Here is a 16,868-nt window from a genome sequence, read left to right as displayed (position 1 = left end):
ACTTAGCGGCTGGCGAGGAGAGCGTCCAGAGGCTTTGGCTCTCAGAACCTCAAATGGGCAAAGGCGGCCACTCCGTGTGGGGAGCGCACATGAGCAGGGCAGCCCGATTGCTAGGGAAGTCCCATCAGCCCAGCAATGTGACCGTGCCAACCTCTGCCCTCGCCGGGTCTCTGTTTCCCCATGTGCAATCCAGGGTGAGGCTGAATGAGTGCTAGTGGGCTCTGACAGCAGCCCAGCTACCCCGACCAGCTACCCCGATGTCTCCAGGCTCAAGGCCACAGCCCGCGGACCGCTAACCCGTTCTGGCAGACGCAGGTGCAGAAACACTAGGAGACCGTCCTCGAGGACCCCAGATTGCAGGACGGCCCGAGCAGTCCCTGCTGCCTTGGACCCTGCTCCACGGAGCTGCTGGGGTCCCCTCACCGGGCCTTCGGATGCCCATTCCCCTCACTGGAACCCCTCTCGCCCCGCCCCCACGCAAAGCCGTACTGGGCCCATTGGGAGCCCAGCGCTGCCCCCTGTGTCCACCGAGGGCCTAGCCCCCAGGACTGGAGTGTTTCACGTCGGGTCCAGGGCCCCCGGTGCAAGTCCGGGATTCTGCATGTCACGGGGTTACGGCAAAAGTTACTCAGGAGTCTGACTGTGGGCGTGTCCTTGACACCTACTGACTCCTACATGAGTCGAACGGATTTTCTCTCAATTTTACCTTTTCTCAGTCATGTGCCAACCTCTAGTGAGAGGCGCTGAAACAAACAAAATAAGGTTAAAATTTTAGGTTTTTTCTTTTAGTTTTTGAAATTTGCGAAAGGAAAGGAACACAGAGAAATGTGAACAGGAAAAACCGCAAACGGTGTTTCTGCACATTATAGCATTTCTGCCTCGGCAGCGAGGACGGGGCAAAGGGCATGGGGACCAAATCCTGCAGCCCGCACACTCTCACCTCTTCCAGAACGTTCTGCCTCAAACATCTGAATCCTGGTGTCAGCAGATCCGCAGTTACCTGGACACTCGCTTCTCAATAAACAGCGCGTCGGGGACGGTCTCACCGAGACACGTGTGCCGAGAACACAGGAGGCAGGAGGAGGGCCCCCTGAGCCATGGGACACAGCCTCCCGCCCTGGACCATCCCTGCTCTGGCCTGGCTGCGTCAGGGTTTGCCGACGACCACAGCAGCCTCGCCAGCTCAAGGGTGGGTCTCAGAGGGCAGAGCACATGCCGTTTACTTCCCCTGATCCCACACAGCCAACCAAACACCCAGACCTCGCCCCGCACGCTTGCCGCCCTGATGCGCGATTCGCTGAGCCCTGTGACAGACAAGGCTCTCGCTGCTGGAAATGCATAGAATCCTAACGGTTTGGAGCCAAGGAGCCACTTGCACCCTGTGCTGAGCGGCCCCGTCCCTGCGGAGTGGGGGAATCGGAGCTCCAGCAGCTGGGGACCCGCTGGGAGAGCCTCCAGCCCCGCAAGCCGTGCCCACTGTCGGGATGGGAGCCCCGGGCCTTCGCTTCCACATCGGCACCCTTGTGCTGTCCTCAACACAGAGCCTGTAAACCTTCCCGCCCGTTATGCCCACAGCGACACACCAAGGGGAACACAAGATCCTTCCCCGCCCACTGGACCGGGAACACGTGCCTCAGGAGAGGTCAGAACCCAGGCAGCCGGGGCCTGCACACGCCTGTCCCTGAGGAGTTTCCTTCCCTCACCATTACCATCCTCAGCTCCTCTCTGTCCAGCGGCAGCAAACGCCCGGCCCCTCAGAGGCCCGTCCCGAGCACGCACTTGGGGGGGCTATCGTGTTTGCCCAGTGAGCAAGCCTACTGGATGTGCGGCCGGCGAGGCCTCACCCTCGGGGCAAATGAGCAGCATCCCCCTGATCCTGAGCACCCCGAAACCGCACACGGGGCCTGCATGAAGTGGCCCAACCATCCCCCTGCTGTAGCTCTCCCCGTCCACTCAGAGGACCGCCATATGGAGCAGACCGCTATGGACTGGCAGGGGCGTCTGCAAGCTGTGGGTCACCCACAGCTCGCCACAGCCACCCAGGGCCATATCGGGGCCTCACGGGGATGGCAGTCCTTCAGAGAGCGCAAGGGCAAGACTGATGGGCCCAGGCCAGGGCCCTGGTCCTCCTTTCTTCTCAGGGAAATCTCATGTTTCTAAAGTTCCAGTCAAAAACAAATAAACAAATTCTGTCCTGCACGTGTTCCTGCGTCAGTGGGGACAGTGTGGCGGGTGAGGCCACTAGCAGCCAAGAGTGACCCTCCCCAGGACGTGGTCCTTGCCTGAAGCCCAGCCACGCGGCTGACGCACACTGGCAGCGCCCTGCTTTGTGGCACCCAAAAGAGAGAAGAAGAAGAGGGCTCATCTTGGGCAGGGGTGACCTCCAATCTGTGGCTCTAGTGGCCTTCATTGTGGTCCAGAGCCAGGGACGAGGCCCAGGAGGGCCTCCCAGTTTGTCAAGTCAGAGACTCAGGCCTGAGGCCCCAGAATCCTCTGGGGATCTGGAGCTGATGCGGAGGGCAGCCTCTGGAGGTCACTCAAAATGCCCTCCAGCCTCGGGTGGACGGCCTCCAATGGTAAGACCTGGTCTCAGGGCTCAGCAGGACCCCAGGACCGGGAGCTCATGGCTAAAAGGCCAGGAGACACAGCCAAGGGGACCCCATGTACCAAAGCAAACGGAGCAGGGAGCTGAGAAAGGCGGGCAGGTCCACCTCTCCACACAGCGGAAACCCAAGGGCAGGTGCAGAATTCCCAGTCAGGGGCAGGCAGGGGGACGCCCCCAGAAACACCTCCGAGTCTGCTGAAATGCAGCCCGCGAGATGGCAGGGGAGTGACGGGCGGGGCTGCACTGGGTGAGGCTGGAGCCCCGCATGAGCAACCAAGTGCACATCTAGGGGCCCCTCCAGGTGAGGAGACCGTGGGGGGGCAGGCTTCAGGGGAACCAGGCCCCCCCAGGAGGACCCCAGCAGGGGCCACCGGCATCACCCACCTTCAGGGGCACGAGGCCATCTTGCTCAACCCCATGGGCCATCTGCAGCAGCCGGCCGGGGCGCAGGGGGACACACGCACTTCTCCACGCACCGCGCAACCCTGACCTGCTTCTGCGCCTGCACGGAGCCGGTGCTCCACAGACGCTCCCGGTCGGAGGGACTGACACCTGCCTCCCTGCACCTCCATGCACGCGACCTCACTCTAGCGCAGAAGGTCCAGGAACGAGACAGGACACGACACACGACGTGATGTGACAGGTGGTCAGCGGGACTACATGTGACATAGGACCGTCCCACGTGACGCAAGAAGTGACACGTGACAGAACGTACAGCATACACCGTGACAAAGGACGTGAACGCACGGTGCATTCGTGACAGGTGGCGCGCTGTGGTCTGATCGGTGTGACGGGACAGGTGACACGACAGGACACCCTCTCAGAGAACAGAAGACGCCTTCGAGCCTCCACGTCCTCTGCAGGACGCACCTCTGCTTCGTCCCTGGTCCCCACCCACCTGCCCTGCTGCTGGGCTTCCTCCTCGGGAGCGGGGGCTCCAGGGTTTCGACGCACCACAGAGTCACCAGGGCCTCTTCTGCCCCCGACCCAGCGCTGGGTTCTGACCGGCCACCACTGGCACGGGAACCCACTCCCCAGGCAAGGCCCCGCACTCACCGTCCCCGGGAAGCGCTGGTGAGGGTGCCGCCCCGCTCCTGGACGCCTCCACACCCCACCTGCAGGGGCCCATCTGTGAGGCCAGCCCCACCTCTCAGCCTCCTCATTTGCATTTCTCTCTCTCTCTGTTCTTCCGTGTTCCTCCTACAACAGTGGTGCTACCACTTCTCGGCTCCGAGTGTGGACGTCTACACCAGTCCCTGTGAACCCTGTCTGGCTGGACCGCACCCACCCCTCCATGCTGCTGAGATGTGGGCATGTGGGTGCTCTGTCCACCAGCTCAACCTCCCAGCGCCCCCCTTCCCGGCCCCGATGGAGGGTCCCTAATTCTTCATGCCGCTCTCTGACGGGACGAGACAAGGCCAGCTCAGAAGTGGGTGCAGTGGGCCCACGGTGCTCCCGGGATGCGCACCTGCTCCCTCTGAGCTCCCTCAGCAGAGAGCCCCCGAACACCTCTGCGTGTCAAGATGAGCGCGCGCGGCTCCTTTCAGTGGAATTAGGCTGGATTTGAGCCAGCCCCCTCCCCGGCTAACTCCCTGGATGTCTTGTCTGCCTAAGCTATGAAGCTGATTTCTTCCTGCACCACTGATGCATTCCCTGACCACACCCGGGATGGCCACGGATGAAGAAATGCCGTCCCAGCAAATTACAGAGGAGAGGGTCTCAGAAGCACCCAGCTCAGGCAGGAGCTCCCCCACCCACGCCTCACCATGCAGCCTGGCTCTCCGCAGCCTGGGGACAGACAGCCCCTCGGGACAGACCGGCCAGTACAGTGCATGCCTGCGGGGCCTGTGGGGGTGCGAGGTGGACCGGTCCCCGTGGGGCACTCACGTGATGGTGTCGATCATGTCCAGACCCATCTCCACGCAGCAGTGGGCGTGGTCGGTCTTGGGCTGGGTGAGGCCAGACACGCAGTAATAGCAGTCCCCAAGGATCTTGATCCGGCGACAGTGGTTCTCCTGGGGGGCCAAGAAAACAAATCGCACGCTAGTGACGCGCCTGGGGCCTGGGCACCTGCACCTTCGCCACCACAGAGCCAGTGACCATGGAACAGGCAGCACCATAGGTACCTGGCCCCATAGCCCCGCCCAGGGGACCCCCTCCAAGGCCAGGGAAGCCTCAGAATGGGCTGTGATTAGGGTCACCCGGGGCACCCACAAACCCCCACACCTGCACTCAGGTCTGTTCCCATGCAGGGGTCCACCCTGCCTGTCCCTCAGCCCACCTGGCCAAACCCAGAGATCATTCAAGTTTGGGAAACTGCCCCAAGTCCAGAGTCAGCTCCTTTCCCGGGGACGTTCTCTCTCCCGGGAGGGCCCAGCACAGCACCCCTCCTGACCACTGTCTCAGACAGCCACGTGATGGACCCTGTGCATTTTGTCAGACCCCCCCCACACACACACACACACCAGCCCCAGACAGACAGGTGCACGCACCTGAGTGTCCCTGAGGTTGAGGTCCATGGGGCATGTGGGCAGTGGTCACCAAAGAATTACCTGCCAGGGCCTGAGCCCCAAGGGGACCGCCAGGGTCTGCACCCTGACCTCGCCACCACAGGGACACCCAGAATGTCCACTCTGGCACTTACGTCAGTAAGGGTGTCCACACCCACCTCGCCGTCCCGCTGGGGAGGGACTTCCCAGCGCTATCGTGCGTTAGCCCATTGGTCTCAGCTGTGATTACGTCTGTGACTGCGGTTTTACTTCTCAGACGCTTCCGTACAGCTCCCCTTTACACCCCTAAAATAGCAGACGGCCTCACAAAACTCTCTCCCGTGAGCAGGTCCTGCCCCTGGACATTCACCACAAGATACAGCTGAGACATTCTTCAAAACGCATTAACGCAAAGGTGAGAGCAAATCCGCTACACGTCAACGCAAGCAGCAAATTTTATGAAAACTTATGATGTTTCCCAGAGCAAACACACCCAGTGAGAAGCCTAGCTTGTTTCCATGTTGCGTGTGTCCCGTGGGCCCTGGGCCCGTGTGTCTGCGAGGGGCCGGCCTCGCCAGCACGTCCCGGGTGAGTAGCAGCTCACAGGCCCCGAGATGTCCTGCCCCACAGCCCCCACTCTGAGAGCACGTCCACAGCTCCTGTCCCATCCTGCTCTCCATCAGTCACAGAAGACCTCACTCCTGCGCGTTTCCTCCAATGCGACACGTTAACCTGAGAATTCACAGTGAGAACTCTCAGCTCCCGCTTCCTGCACGCTCACACACACCCAGGGCCGTGGCCGCGCATCAGAGGACCAGGGGCCCACGCAGCCCCAGGCCTCCCTCAGCAGGCGGAGCCCTCGGGGTCCCCCCACAGACTGTGAGCTGGCCGCAGGGAGGTCCAGGTCTGACCATTCAGCCTCCGAGTGACCACATCCAACCACTTAACTGTTTGGACACCAGCCTCCCCGTCTGCGGAAGGGGGTTTGCCCGGTGTCCCATGAGAAGGACATGCTGGGGGCGACCTGTCCTATGATGACATCAGGGGGTCCCAGAACCAGATGGCCGGATGCAGATGTCCTCCCTGCAGAGCTGAGGACCTGGGACTAAGCCAGCCAGCCTTCTCTGGCCATACTGACCAAGCCTCCAGGCCGGCAGGCAACACTGGGTTCTTTCCTGACACTGTCCCCATCGCCACCGTCCCCCAACACTCAGAGCAGGCCAGGGACAGGGAGCCCCTCTCCCAATCTCCCCCATCCCCAGGCCCAGGGATAACACCAGGGGCCGCTGCCAAGCCTCGCTCCTCTCTTGGCTGTCAGGACGTCCTCCCAGTGATCAGGTTCGTGTGAGCGGCAGGAAGGCGGGGAGGTGCCCCCTGGGAGCCCTGGGTGTGACCATTACTGCCCTGCACAGCCAATCTCCAAGTGAGGGCAGGGAGACAAACCACTTAGCAGGTAGCATCCAGGGGCCACAGCCTCCTGATTACAGCCTGTCAGCGGCAGATGTGTCCTTGGTGACCAACCCCCAGCGCAAAACCTCGGCCCCTCCTCGCTGGCCCGCTGCAGGGCCAGGCCAGGGACACAGCCCACAGTGGACTGGGGCAGTAAGTGGCTAACACTTCATCTTGTCCTTCTAATCGCAAATGTCCTGGCTGTCATTAGCAAGATTGAGAGACCAAAAGAGGTGTTTGCATTGAGTCTGGTGTGTTTCAATTTAAAATCTTCCCAGTGGTTCCTGAACGCCAGCCCTGGAGCTGAGCCCAGGCCTTCACAAAGAATGGACAGCTGCTCCTGAGACCTCCGCCCACAGTATCCAAACTGTCCCTCCCCCCAGGCTGGGGGACGGAGTGGCTGGTGGCACCAGAGGGACGGCAAGAAGATCCAGGTGGGAAGGCCTCACGCTGAGCCTGCCAGGTGTGGTCTGAGGCTTGAGGACAAGCTCTGACCTGCCGGCCCTGCTGCACGGGCTGCGGGGGGGGCCTCGGAGGGACGTAAGCAGTGGCTATCGCCGGGAAGGAGCACGGATCACCATTCCTTTGATTTCCATTCCACTTAAAGCATCGCACACGGCTCCCTTCGTCCGGCCCTTCTGTGCCGGCCCCTGGGTAAGATGGGGGTGCTGTTGTCTCAGAGCCTCCATGCGCTGGGAGGGACCACCCAGGAGAAGACGTCTGTCCTGCAGCGAGGCCAACTCTGCAGCTCCAGACAGGCCCGAGCAGGCACTGTGCCCATCGCGGGCACTTCCCGGCAGCAGACAGTCACCCGTGCGTGTCCACTCCTGGTGCCCGGGACTGAGAAAGCACCGAGGGGCAGCCCCCCAGGCAGCGTGAAGCCAGACCGCATGCGCAGGGCTGCCCTCCCTCCACCACCTGGTCTCGGGTCTACACTAAGGAATCGAGCCGTGCAAATATTTTACACACTTAAAAAAATTAAATTGAGGGGCGCCTGGGTGGCTCCGTCAGTTGAGCATCCCACTCCTGATTTCAGTTCAGGTCATGATCTCAGGGCCATGAGTTCAAGCCCTGCATTGGGCTCCGTGCTCAGTGGGGAGTCCGCTTGAGATTCTCTCTCTTCCTCTCCCTCTCTCTCAAAGACATAAATAAATCTTTATAAAAAAATTAAATTGAAAACAGCAATGCCCGAAAACCGAAATAATAAGCCTCAGGTGACCGCGTCGGGAGCGTGACCACACAGGTAATTATTCCAGGGGACGTGACCGTGTGTCCAGTGGGATGTCAGCCATGGACAAAACGAAGAAACGCTATACGAATCCGAAACCACACGCCGCAGTCTTGTTGCGCTGGCAACGTTCTTCTGAACCGACAGTGTATAAACACATGATGGCATGACCATCGGCAGGACTTCCAGCCTCGGGGGAGGGGAGACACGGGAATGAAAATCGAAGGAGTGAAGTTAGTCGGTGACTTGGGAATGCCCACACAAACTCAGAATTTGTCATTACTCTTCTAAAAAACACCCCCATCCCTGTGTCCTGCGATGCCAGAGTACGAGCTGGAAAACCATTCGCGCTGGAAGGAAGCCGGGCTCCCGGAGAAGCAGCGTCTGCGTGAGGCTGTCCCTGGATACGGGCCGGGGGACAGTCTTGTCCAAAGGAGGCAGGACGCACCAGCACGGGCGCCCGCGGACGGGAGGCGTGAGCGTCAGAAACAGGAACGGATGGAATGTGTCCACACACACCAGAGTCCACAAATCCCAGTAACACCCAGAACAGAGGACCAGGGCGGAAGGAGCTCCCCGCTCGCCCTCTGGCAGGTTCTAGGGCACGGATGCCTTATTTGGAAAACAGATCAGTGACAAGAGCCAAGCACTTACAGTTTTTGAAGATCACCAATCAGCAGATATGGGAACATTCTTCCGTTTAGAGAATCATGAGCGAATAAGGGCCGGAAAAATGACAGGAAACGCTCACCCCAGTGAAGTGCCAAGCGGCCCCACTTTCAGGGCAGCTGCCGCGGCACCGGGTGTGACGTGATGGGAAGCAGGTGGCAGGTAGATCACACACGGGAACCACGGGAACTGTGAGCCACACTGCACCCGGGTGGGAGCCAGCGTTGGGCACGCCGGGGCAGGAAGAGGGAGACCACGGGCACTTCCGGAAGGCTCCCTAAGATGCAGGAAGAACCCCGGGACCTGAGCCCCAGCTCTGGTGGCCTGGTCATCAGGGGAGATGGCAGGCGGGAGCCACTCCGAAGGGTTCGACGTGCATGTTTCCCGTTTCCTGTTGTCTGTGTCCTGACAGGCATCTGGGGGCCTTGCTGACTAGGTCCTGTTTGTTCCTACTCCGCCAACCCCAAGGGTCCAGAGCCCACAGCCACACGTCCTCTCTCTACCCTCACACCCAGCTGTGACCCCACCCTGCCGCCCAGGCCAGGTGCCAGGACAGGGGACACCCAGAGCCCAGGGTCTGTGTCCCCCAGACTAACCCCTCTCCTACCTCGCCTTCTCCTCCATAGAAACCCTGAGAAAGCCCCGGCGACGCTCCCCCAGCCCCTCTGCCTCCCGCACACCCTGCTGTGCCCATCCTCTCAGGGACTGGGGAGTTGTGACAGATGGCATCAGCTCTGAGCCAGAGGTCAATGCCCTCCATAAATTACACCCAGACATGTATCCTGCCTGGAACAAGGCCGCTGAGGGGAGGGCACCTGACGTGAAAAGCAGGTGATGCAGCCCACATGGGTTCAGAGCCGCCACGCCTGTAGTCCACTGGGTGGGTGACAAAAGCGTCATGGTGGCCAGTCATGCTCAAGGGAAGGGCTGGGGGCCGAGGCTGCAAGCGCAAGGTGCGGTGACATCTAGGACCAGGAGGAGAGGCGTGACCAAGCAAGACTGGCCAGACGTCAGCCACTGTCAAGAGAGGAGACAGGTGTCCTGCGGGGGCTGTCGTGTCCTCTGCCTCCATGCACAAGTGAAATTTCCATAAACAAGTTCTCGAGCCCCCTGAGGGCAAGGCTGGTCTGACTTGTTCAGGCTGCACTCGTCACCTAGGCCGGATCTGCACACAGTAGACACGCTGCAGTGAGTCACAGGGGGACCGTGTTCTTCCTCCGCACGGCAGGTGAGGCCGCCATGCCTCTCCCTGCACGTTCCCCGAGCACGTGCCCAGGAGCCATGCACTCACCCCACACCTTCCCAAGCCACACGCAGCTCTGAGCTCCCCCGGACGCAGAGTGGACGTCCCCTCCCTGAAGGACCCCGTGTGAGGGCGCAACCACAGGCTCCATCTCTGCGTACAGAAGCAGGCGGAGTGGGGAGGACCTGGGGAGAAGGTCCCCAAGCCCCCTTCCAGCGCCCATGGTCCGGGCAGTGATGGTCACACTCCGGGATCAGCAAAGAACCTTGTCCCAGAAAGGACACGCCAATGCGGTTCGAGCCATCTGCTTGGAAGCACACCCTTAGCGGCACACAAGGGACATACTCTCACCGTCCTGGGTGGCCCCTGGGCCACGGCAACCCCGTGTGGCCCGCAGGTGTGGAGCCAGCCCTCCAGCAGCAAACATAGTCTCCACCCAAGGAAACCGCGCCTGGAGCACGACGGCCCCGCTTTCCGCTGCCGCCTCCCACCTCCCAGGGCCCGCGCAGAACTGGGGCGGCCGCCGGCAGGCAGGGTGGGGGCGAGTGTCTACAGGCGGCCTCACAGAAATGACAGGTTCCTCAGAATTCCAAACACCTACTGGTTTTTCAGGAAACAATGTTTATTTCCTGCTCGTTAAGGAATAATTAAAGAAATCCAGGCTCATCCTGGATGAATGCAGGAAGCTCTGAAAATTAATATTCGAGACGCACGACTCAGCGAGAACCACAGTCCTTCTGGGACCCTCCCTCCAGCCCTCCCCCGACCGCAGGCACCTATGTGCGCACACACGTTCTGGAAGCAGGGCTTCCGCCCCGCGGACCATCCTGCACACACTCCGACCACATCACGTCTGCCCTGGGGTCTGCCTCTCCAGCTGAGCGTGGACCACACATGCGCTGCCTTCTCCTCCCAGCTGGTCCCAGTCCTGACCACACTCAGCCCAGCTCCGGCCTCCCCGCTGCCCTGAACTTTCCAGGCAGAGCCCCTCGCTCCCCCGTCGGTCCACCGCGGGCACAGCACATCTGCAGAAACAGCAAGACTCCACAGTGGGACGCAGCTGGTGGATGAGCACGCTCCGGGCACGCAGCACTGACAGCTCGGAGTGGCTCCCGGGACAAGGGCATTGGAGCAGGGAGGGACAGCGGGCCATCAGGTCTCCTCACATTTCACGGGCCAGGAAACCAAGGCACGAGACGCAAGGGTGCCAGTGAGTCCTCGCGGCTCCCCAGCGAGTCCTGGCCCCTCAATCAAGCCCAGGGGAAGCTCAAGGAGGGGGAAGGATGGGGCACAGGAAGGATGGTTGCGAACACACACCCCAGTGATCTCTGGCTCTCGGACGGGTTTCCATGGGAACACCCAGAGTAACACAGATAACCAACCCGATAAGAACACTGACGTCCAGAGAAGGACCCTGTCGTCAGAGCAAATGTAAGCCTAAAATGGCTCCAGGAAATGGAGAAAAGGTCAAAAATATTGTGCACATCTGTGGCCAGCCGAGGACAAGGGGTAAATAAACGGCCAGTGACTGTGGAGAGCAGGGCAGACATGCTCACGCTCTGGGTCTGACTGTCCGGCAGGGACCTTCGTGAGGACGGATGTGTTTGGATCACGGCGTGTGTGATTTGCAAGCCCACCTGTGGGGCTCGCTGCATCCTGTACACCGGACGCTGGGACACATGCCGTGTCTCCGCAAAGCAGGGCTGGAGCAGACTGGAGCACATTTTAAAAATACTCAACACCATCGACACACAAAAGAACAGAGAGGCCTAATTCTCAGCTGTCTGGCAGCGACCTTGACGGGGCAGGGGGATCTACACTGAACTTCCAGAGATGGAAACATAGCCTCTGAGACGGACACTGTGCCAGACCGATGGGCGGATAGCAGGTCACAACTCGCAGGAGACAAGGCCAGTCGCCTGGGCAGCTCCACAGCAGAAACCATCCAGAATGAAAGAAAAGGAAAAAGAGCCCAAAATAAAAAAGGATCATCAGTGAGCTGTGGGATGTCAAGATCCCGACACGGGTGAACCGAGGTCCCAAAGGAAGGGGGAGATGCATAAGGAGTATTTGAGGGCTTTCTCCCCCAAAGGACGAAACCATAAACCTAACGAGACATCCAAACACCGTGAAGAAAACCACACGGAGGCACGTCAACATCAAATAGCTTAAAACCAGCGGTGACGAGAAAATCTGGAAAGCAGCTGGAGAAAAAACACACCATGTTTCGTATGGACAACCAGAGTGCCGTCCTTGGAAACAGTACGGCAGAGCAAACACCTGTTGGCCCACAATTCCATAACCAGTGAAAAGAAACTCCAGAAATTAGGGCAAAACGAAGACTGAGAGGATTCATCACCAGCCGGCCCGTCCTTCTTTCAGCAGAGAAACCACGTGGAGACACCCTGGTGAATCCCACGCGGTCCGAGAGCAGCGGAGTAAATACCCACAACACTGTGCTTGTGCCTTCTCTCTTCCAAGGGGAACGGCGTGTTTGTGCAAACAAAAATGGTAACAACACAGAACGGGATTTATGACAAAAAGTAAAACATGCACGATTTCGCAAAGGCCGAGAAGGGAGGTGCGTCCCGTGAGCTTCTCAGACGGAGCCAAGGAATGTGCTGCAGACCCCAGGGCAGCCACCACAGTTATAGAGCCAACAGTGCTAACCCATCAGCCAACACAGGCGCGAGGGCCGAGTCACAGAACATACTCTGTAAACCTACAAACCGGCAGAAAAAGTAAAACAGCGACAAGGGACAGATGGGATGAACCACAGTGGGCCGACAGCACAGCCGGGCGAACGTGGACTATCAGATTCGACGCAAAAAAGGCAAACCCAGCCCTTTAAATAAAAAGACACAAACTGGCTGGGGAAAAAAAAAAAAAGAAAGGATGGAAAAAGACATGCTTCCTGACAATAATCGAAGGAAAGCTGGAACAGACGCACTAACACAGGACAAAAGTAGAATTCCAGGTAAAGAGGGCCATTTCTTTTTAAGATTTTATTTATTAGAGAGACAGAGAGAGAGCGAGAGAGAGAGCACACACACAAGCAGGGGGAGAGGCAGAGGCAGAGGGAGAAGCAGACACCCCGCTGTGCAGGAAGCCCAATGCGGGGCTCGATCCCAGAACCCCGAGATCATGACCTGAGCCCAAGGCAGACACTTAACGTGTGTACACACATACGCACGCTCTCCTGCATGTACACAATGCACCCACAGATATCCATACGCACATGCATGTACACGCCTCCACCACGTCCCACGGCAGCCCACCCGCCACGCGGCTCCGTGTGTGCTGCACCTGCTATCTCGAATGTGTGCACATCTCTCAATTAAAATATCAAAGCCAGAGCCCCAAACACAAGTGCGTGTCCTGGTGAAAGAGCCAAGTCGTGACTGAACAGGGACATCTCTCATACACCAGCAAACCGGACAACCTAGAAGAAATGGATCAACCCCTACAAACACTCAACCTACCAAGACTGAATCACAAAGAAACAGAAAATCTGAACAGACTTATTTCTAGCAAGGAGACTGAATCGGTGATCAAGATGTCTCAACACAGAAAAGCCCAAGATCAGATGGCTTCACTGGTGAACTCCACCAAACACGAAAGGAAGAACACCAACCCTTCTCAAACTCTAAGAAAGCTTCTAAATTCACTCTATGGGGCCAGCATTACCCTGAAACCAAAGCCAGAGGATACTACCAGAAAAGACAACTACCCGCCAATATCCTGGACGCAGAAATCCCTAACAAAACAAAACAGGAGCAAACAGAGGCTTTCATCAGTACATTATACACCATGATCAAGTGGGATGTTTTCCAGGGATGCAAGGATGGTTCAATATCCACAAATCGATCTGTGTGGTATCAACATTAACAAGAGAAAGGATAAAAATCATACGGTCATCTCAACAGATGCAGAAAAAGCATTGGACAAAATTCAATGTCCTTTCATGATAAAAACTCTCAACACAGTGGGTACAGAGGGAACATTTCTCAACACAGTGAAAGCACGTACGCCAAGCCCACAGCACACATCGTCCCCAACAGTGAGAACAGGAGAGCTTTTCCTGCAACATCAGGAACTAGACAAGGGGGCCCACTCCTGCCACTTCTATTCAACAGTGTAAGTTCCAGCCTCAGCAGCCAGGCACGAGAAGGAAATCAAACTGTCTCTATCTGCAAATGACTTATTGTCTGCAGAAAACCCTGACGATGCCACCAAGAATCTGTCAGAACCAAGAAATGAATTCAGTAAAGTTTCAGGATGCAACATTAACATACAGAAATCTGTTGTATTTCTGTGCATGAACATGAATGCTCAGAGAAACAGAGAACAATCGTATTTACAACTGCATCAAAGAGAATAAAATACCTAGGAATACATTTAATAAAAAAATAAGGCAAGTCTGATGATATTTTCAAAGATTTTATTTGTTTATCAGAGGCACAGAGAGAGCGAGAGTGAGAGACAGAGACAGAGGACAAGAGCAGGGGAAGCAGCAGGCAGAGGGAGAAGCAGACTCCCCGCTGAGAAGGGAGCCCAATGCAGGGCTCAATCCCAGGACCCTGGGATCATGACCTGAGCTGAAGGCAGGTGCTCAACCGACTGAGCCACCCAGGCACCCTAAGTCTGATGACCTGAGGAGACGCGTGGAACACGTGCCATCCCCAGAAGAGGACCAGTGGATGCCCGCCATGTGTGCCCCGAGTGGGGTGCCCATGCAAAGGGACAGTGATGTCACAGCTGGGGCATAAGCCCAAGAGGCCCCTCCTGGGTCGGGGTGAGGCCACGGGCTCAGAGCTGCAGGTGGCACTCATGGGAGCCACACCAGCAGCTGCTCCAAAGAGGAAGAAAGTGACAGGCGAGGACTGGAGCTGTATCCTGAGCTGATGAAGGAAGGGAGGGGACAGGACAGCGAGCCCCCGGGTGACATCTCATCCTGAGAACAAGACCCAGACCGTGCTTCCCCTGGGACAGCCTCTCCGCCCTCCACTCTGGTCAGGGGAGGCCCATCTCTCCAGCGTCGGGCATCCGCGCCCCCTCCCCCAAGCAGAAGCAGGAGGCCCAGCAGACCCCTCCCTCACTCTGGGGATGCCACAGCCCACACAAGAGGACACTGATAAGTGGGCTGCACACAGGGTCGTGCACTAAGAAAATAAGTAAACAGAACAAAGCCAGGGAGAAGACATTTACAAATCAGCTGTCTAAGGAAGGACAAGATCAGAATCTATAAAGACTCCCATTGTCCTGGGGGGGGCGGGGGACAGGTGCCGTTGTCAGAGACCCGGAGTGGGGGCAGGGACAGTCTCCCAGGTACAACGGGGGGGCGGGGGGCAACCAGGCTGGTGGCACTGCTTACCACCAAGTCACTGAGCGAACCTGTCCCCACCAGAACCAGGATGCTGACCTCTGGTCACTGGAAAGACAGATTCGGACAGTGGGGGGAGGGCACACCTTTCCATCAGCAGCATGTGCTCTGACGGTCCTGGTGGACAGCGGAACCCTCATCCAGAAGCTTCCTCAGGAGGGGCAGGAGGAAGCCACAGGCCCAGGAAAGCTTGAAGCAGCACCAAGAGAGCCCCGGGCCACCAGGCACCCTGGCCCCGAACAAAACACACGTTCTGACCTGCATATAGGAGGTGCTGGAGACCCCACCGTGACAGCGAGCCCCACACGCCACACAGGACAGACACGCTCACACTCCTCACTCCTCCGTGATACTTCCCCAAAAACACAGGTGTCGGGCAGGAAGGAGGCCCTGGAGGCCTCTCATGTGGGTGGAGCCACAGCAGCTCCCCAGGACAGGAGCCCAGAGACTGCCCCCCCCCCCCAGCACAGGCTGCCAGGGTGCCGCAGACAGGCAGCTCTGCGCCCAGCGAAACATCACGGCCAGAAGCCACGCCGGCCCGAGGTGGAGAACTGCTTCCTACTTTCATCCTCGGGAAAGTTGAGGCAGCCTTCCCCAGCCTTCCCCAGATGAGGCAGCCCCCCCCCCAGATGGGGTCCCGCAGAACGACAGGATGCCACAGGAGAAAGGTTTCTAGCGCCGACCCATTCAGAGCAAGTGGGACCTTACAACTGGATGTTTCAGGATCCCTGCTTCCCCTCAAGGAAACTGGGGGGGGGGGGGCAGCATCCAGGTCCCTCACGCCGCCTGCCCCTGAGGCCAAGTGTTCTCCTGCCTGCGCTCAGCCCCAAAACTGCAGCCAGTGTGACCACGACCCACTCCGCCTGCAAGTCAAGGGCAAATGCCGGGGCCTGGCATTCTGCGTCCTGCGCAGGGGCCAGCCCGCGTCTGCAGCCGTTGTGGCACTCACCTAGCCCTGCACACAGGGACATCCTCATGACTCTGCTGTATGAGCCACGCTGGCAGGGGACCTCTCCTCCCCCTCCCTCATCAAGGGGACAATTGTCTACTCTTTCTACCAAGTCCTTTAACTGTGACCTTCCCTGAGAAAAGTTCTGACTCTGCGCAGAGTTAACCCCTCCCTCCCCCCACGACCACCTGCTCAGGACCCCTCTGGGTCCACCTTGAGGGAGGCTGGCCAGGCAGGTGGGTGTGGCTCCACGTCCCTGTGTCCCCCCAAGTCCTCGAAGGGCAGGGAAGGCTGGTGTCAAGGTCCAAAGACAAAGGCAGTCAGGTGCCTGCACACCGAAAGCCCAGGTGTTAGCGAGGCCTGGGCTTGATCTCTGCAAGGCTGAACCTGTCCCAGGAAGGTCTTAAAACACCAGCGCTCTGCTGCCACAGGCAAGGGGGCCTGGCATCGTCAAACGTCACCAACTGACCCCAGAAGGGACCTGCAAGGCAGAGCAGCGCGCACAGGGCTTCACGACCCAGCCAGCACCCTCCAGCCTGGAACCGGCTCAGGTGCTGCGGCTGCGCTAGGGCGAGCGCTTTTCTTTGTGCAAAGGAATCGCGGGTGGTGAGGCGGGAGCTGTGGGTGATTGACAGCTGGGCGGCGCGAAAGCGCAGGGCCATCTGGGAGGTCACACCTGGCACGCAGTTGCCCCAGAGGCGGCTCCGGTGACCCGTGCACGACGCGGGCGGCGCTTACCGTGGCCAGTTCATCAAACTTGCCGAAGAGCTCGTTGAGCAGCTTCACCAGCTCCTGCGCCGTGCACTGTGACGCCAGGCCCGTGAAGCCCACGATGTCCGCAAAGAGGATGCTG

The 16,868-nt window shown here is 58.9% G+C and overlaps 1 protein-coding gene across 1 annotated transcript in view; it reads right to left on the bottom strand.

The window, feature by feature from the left end:
• ADCY1 (adenylate cyclase 1) overlaps positions 1-16,868 on the bottom strand; it is a 92,398-nt gene that overhangs the window by 55,897 nt on the left and 19,633 nt on the right. Inside the window, exons 3-4 of the mRNA XM_040644490.1 lie at positions 16,754-16,865; positions 4,493-4,620 (exon numbers count right to left, since the gene is read on the bottom strand). Coding sequence (XP_040500424.1) covers positions 4,493-4,620; positions 16,754-16,865 — 240 coding nt within the window. The remainder of the gene's footprint in view (positions 1-4,492; positions 4,621-16,753; positions 16,866-16,868) is intronic.

This window comes from Ursus maritimus, unplaced genomic scaffold, assembly GCF_017311325.1.
Source record: "Ursus maritimus isolate PB19 unplaced genomic scaffold, ASM1731132v1 scaffold_3, whole genome shotgun sequence".
NCBI classification, from domain to species: Eukaryota; Metazoa; Chordata; class Mammalia; order Carnivora; family Ursidae; genus Ursus; species Ursus maritimus.
This window is presented reverse-complemented; position numbering and strand designations above follow the sequence as displayed.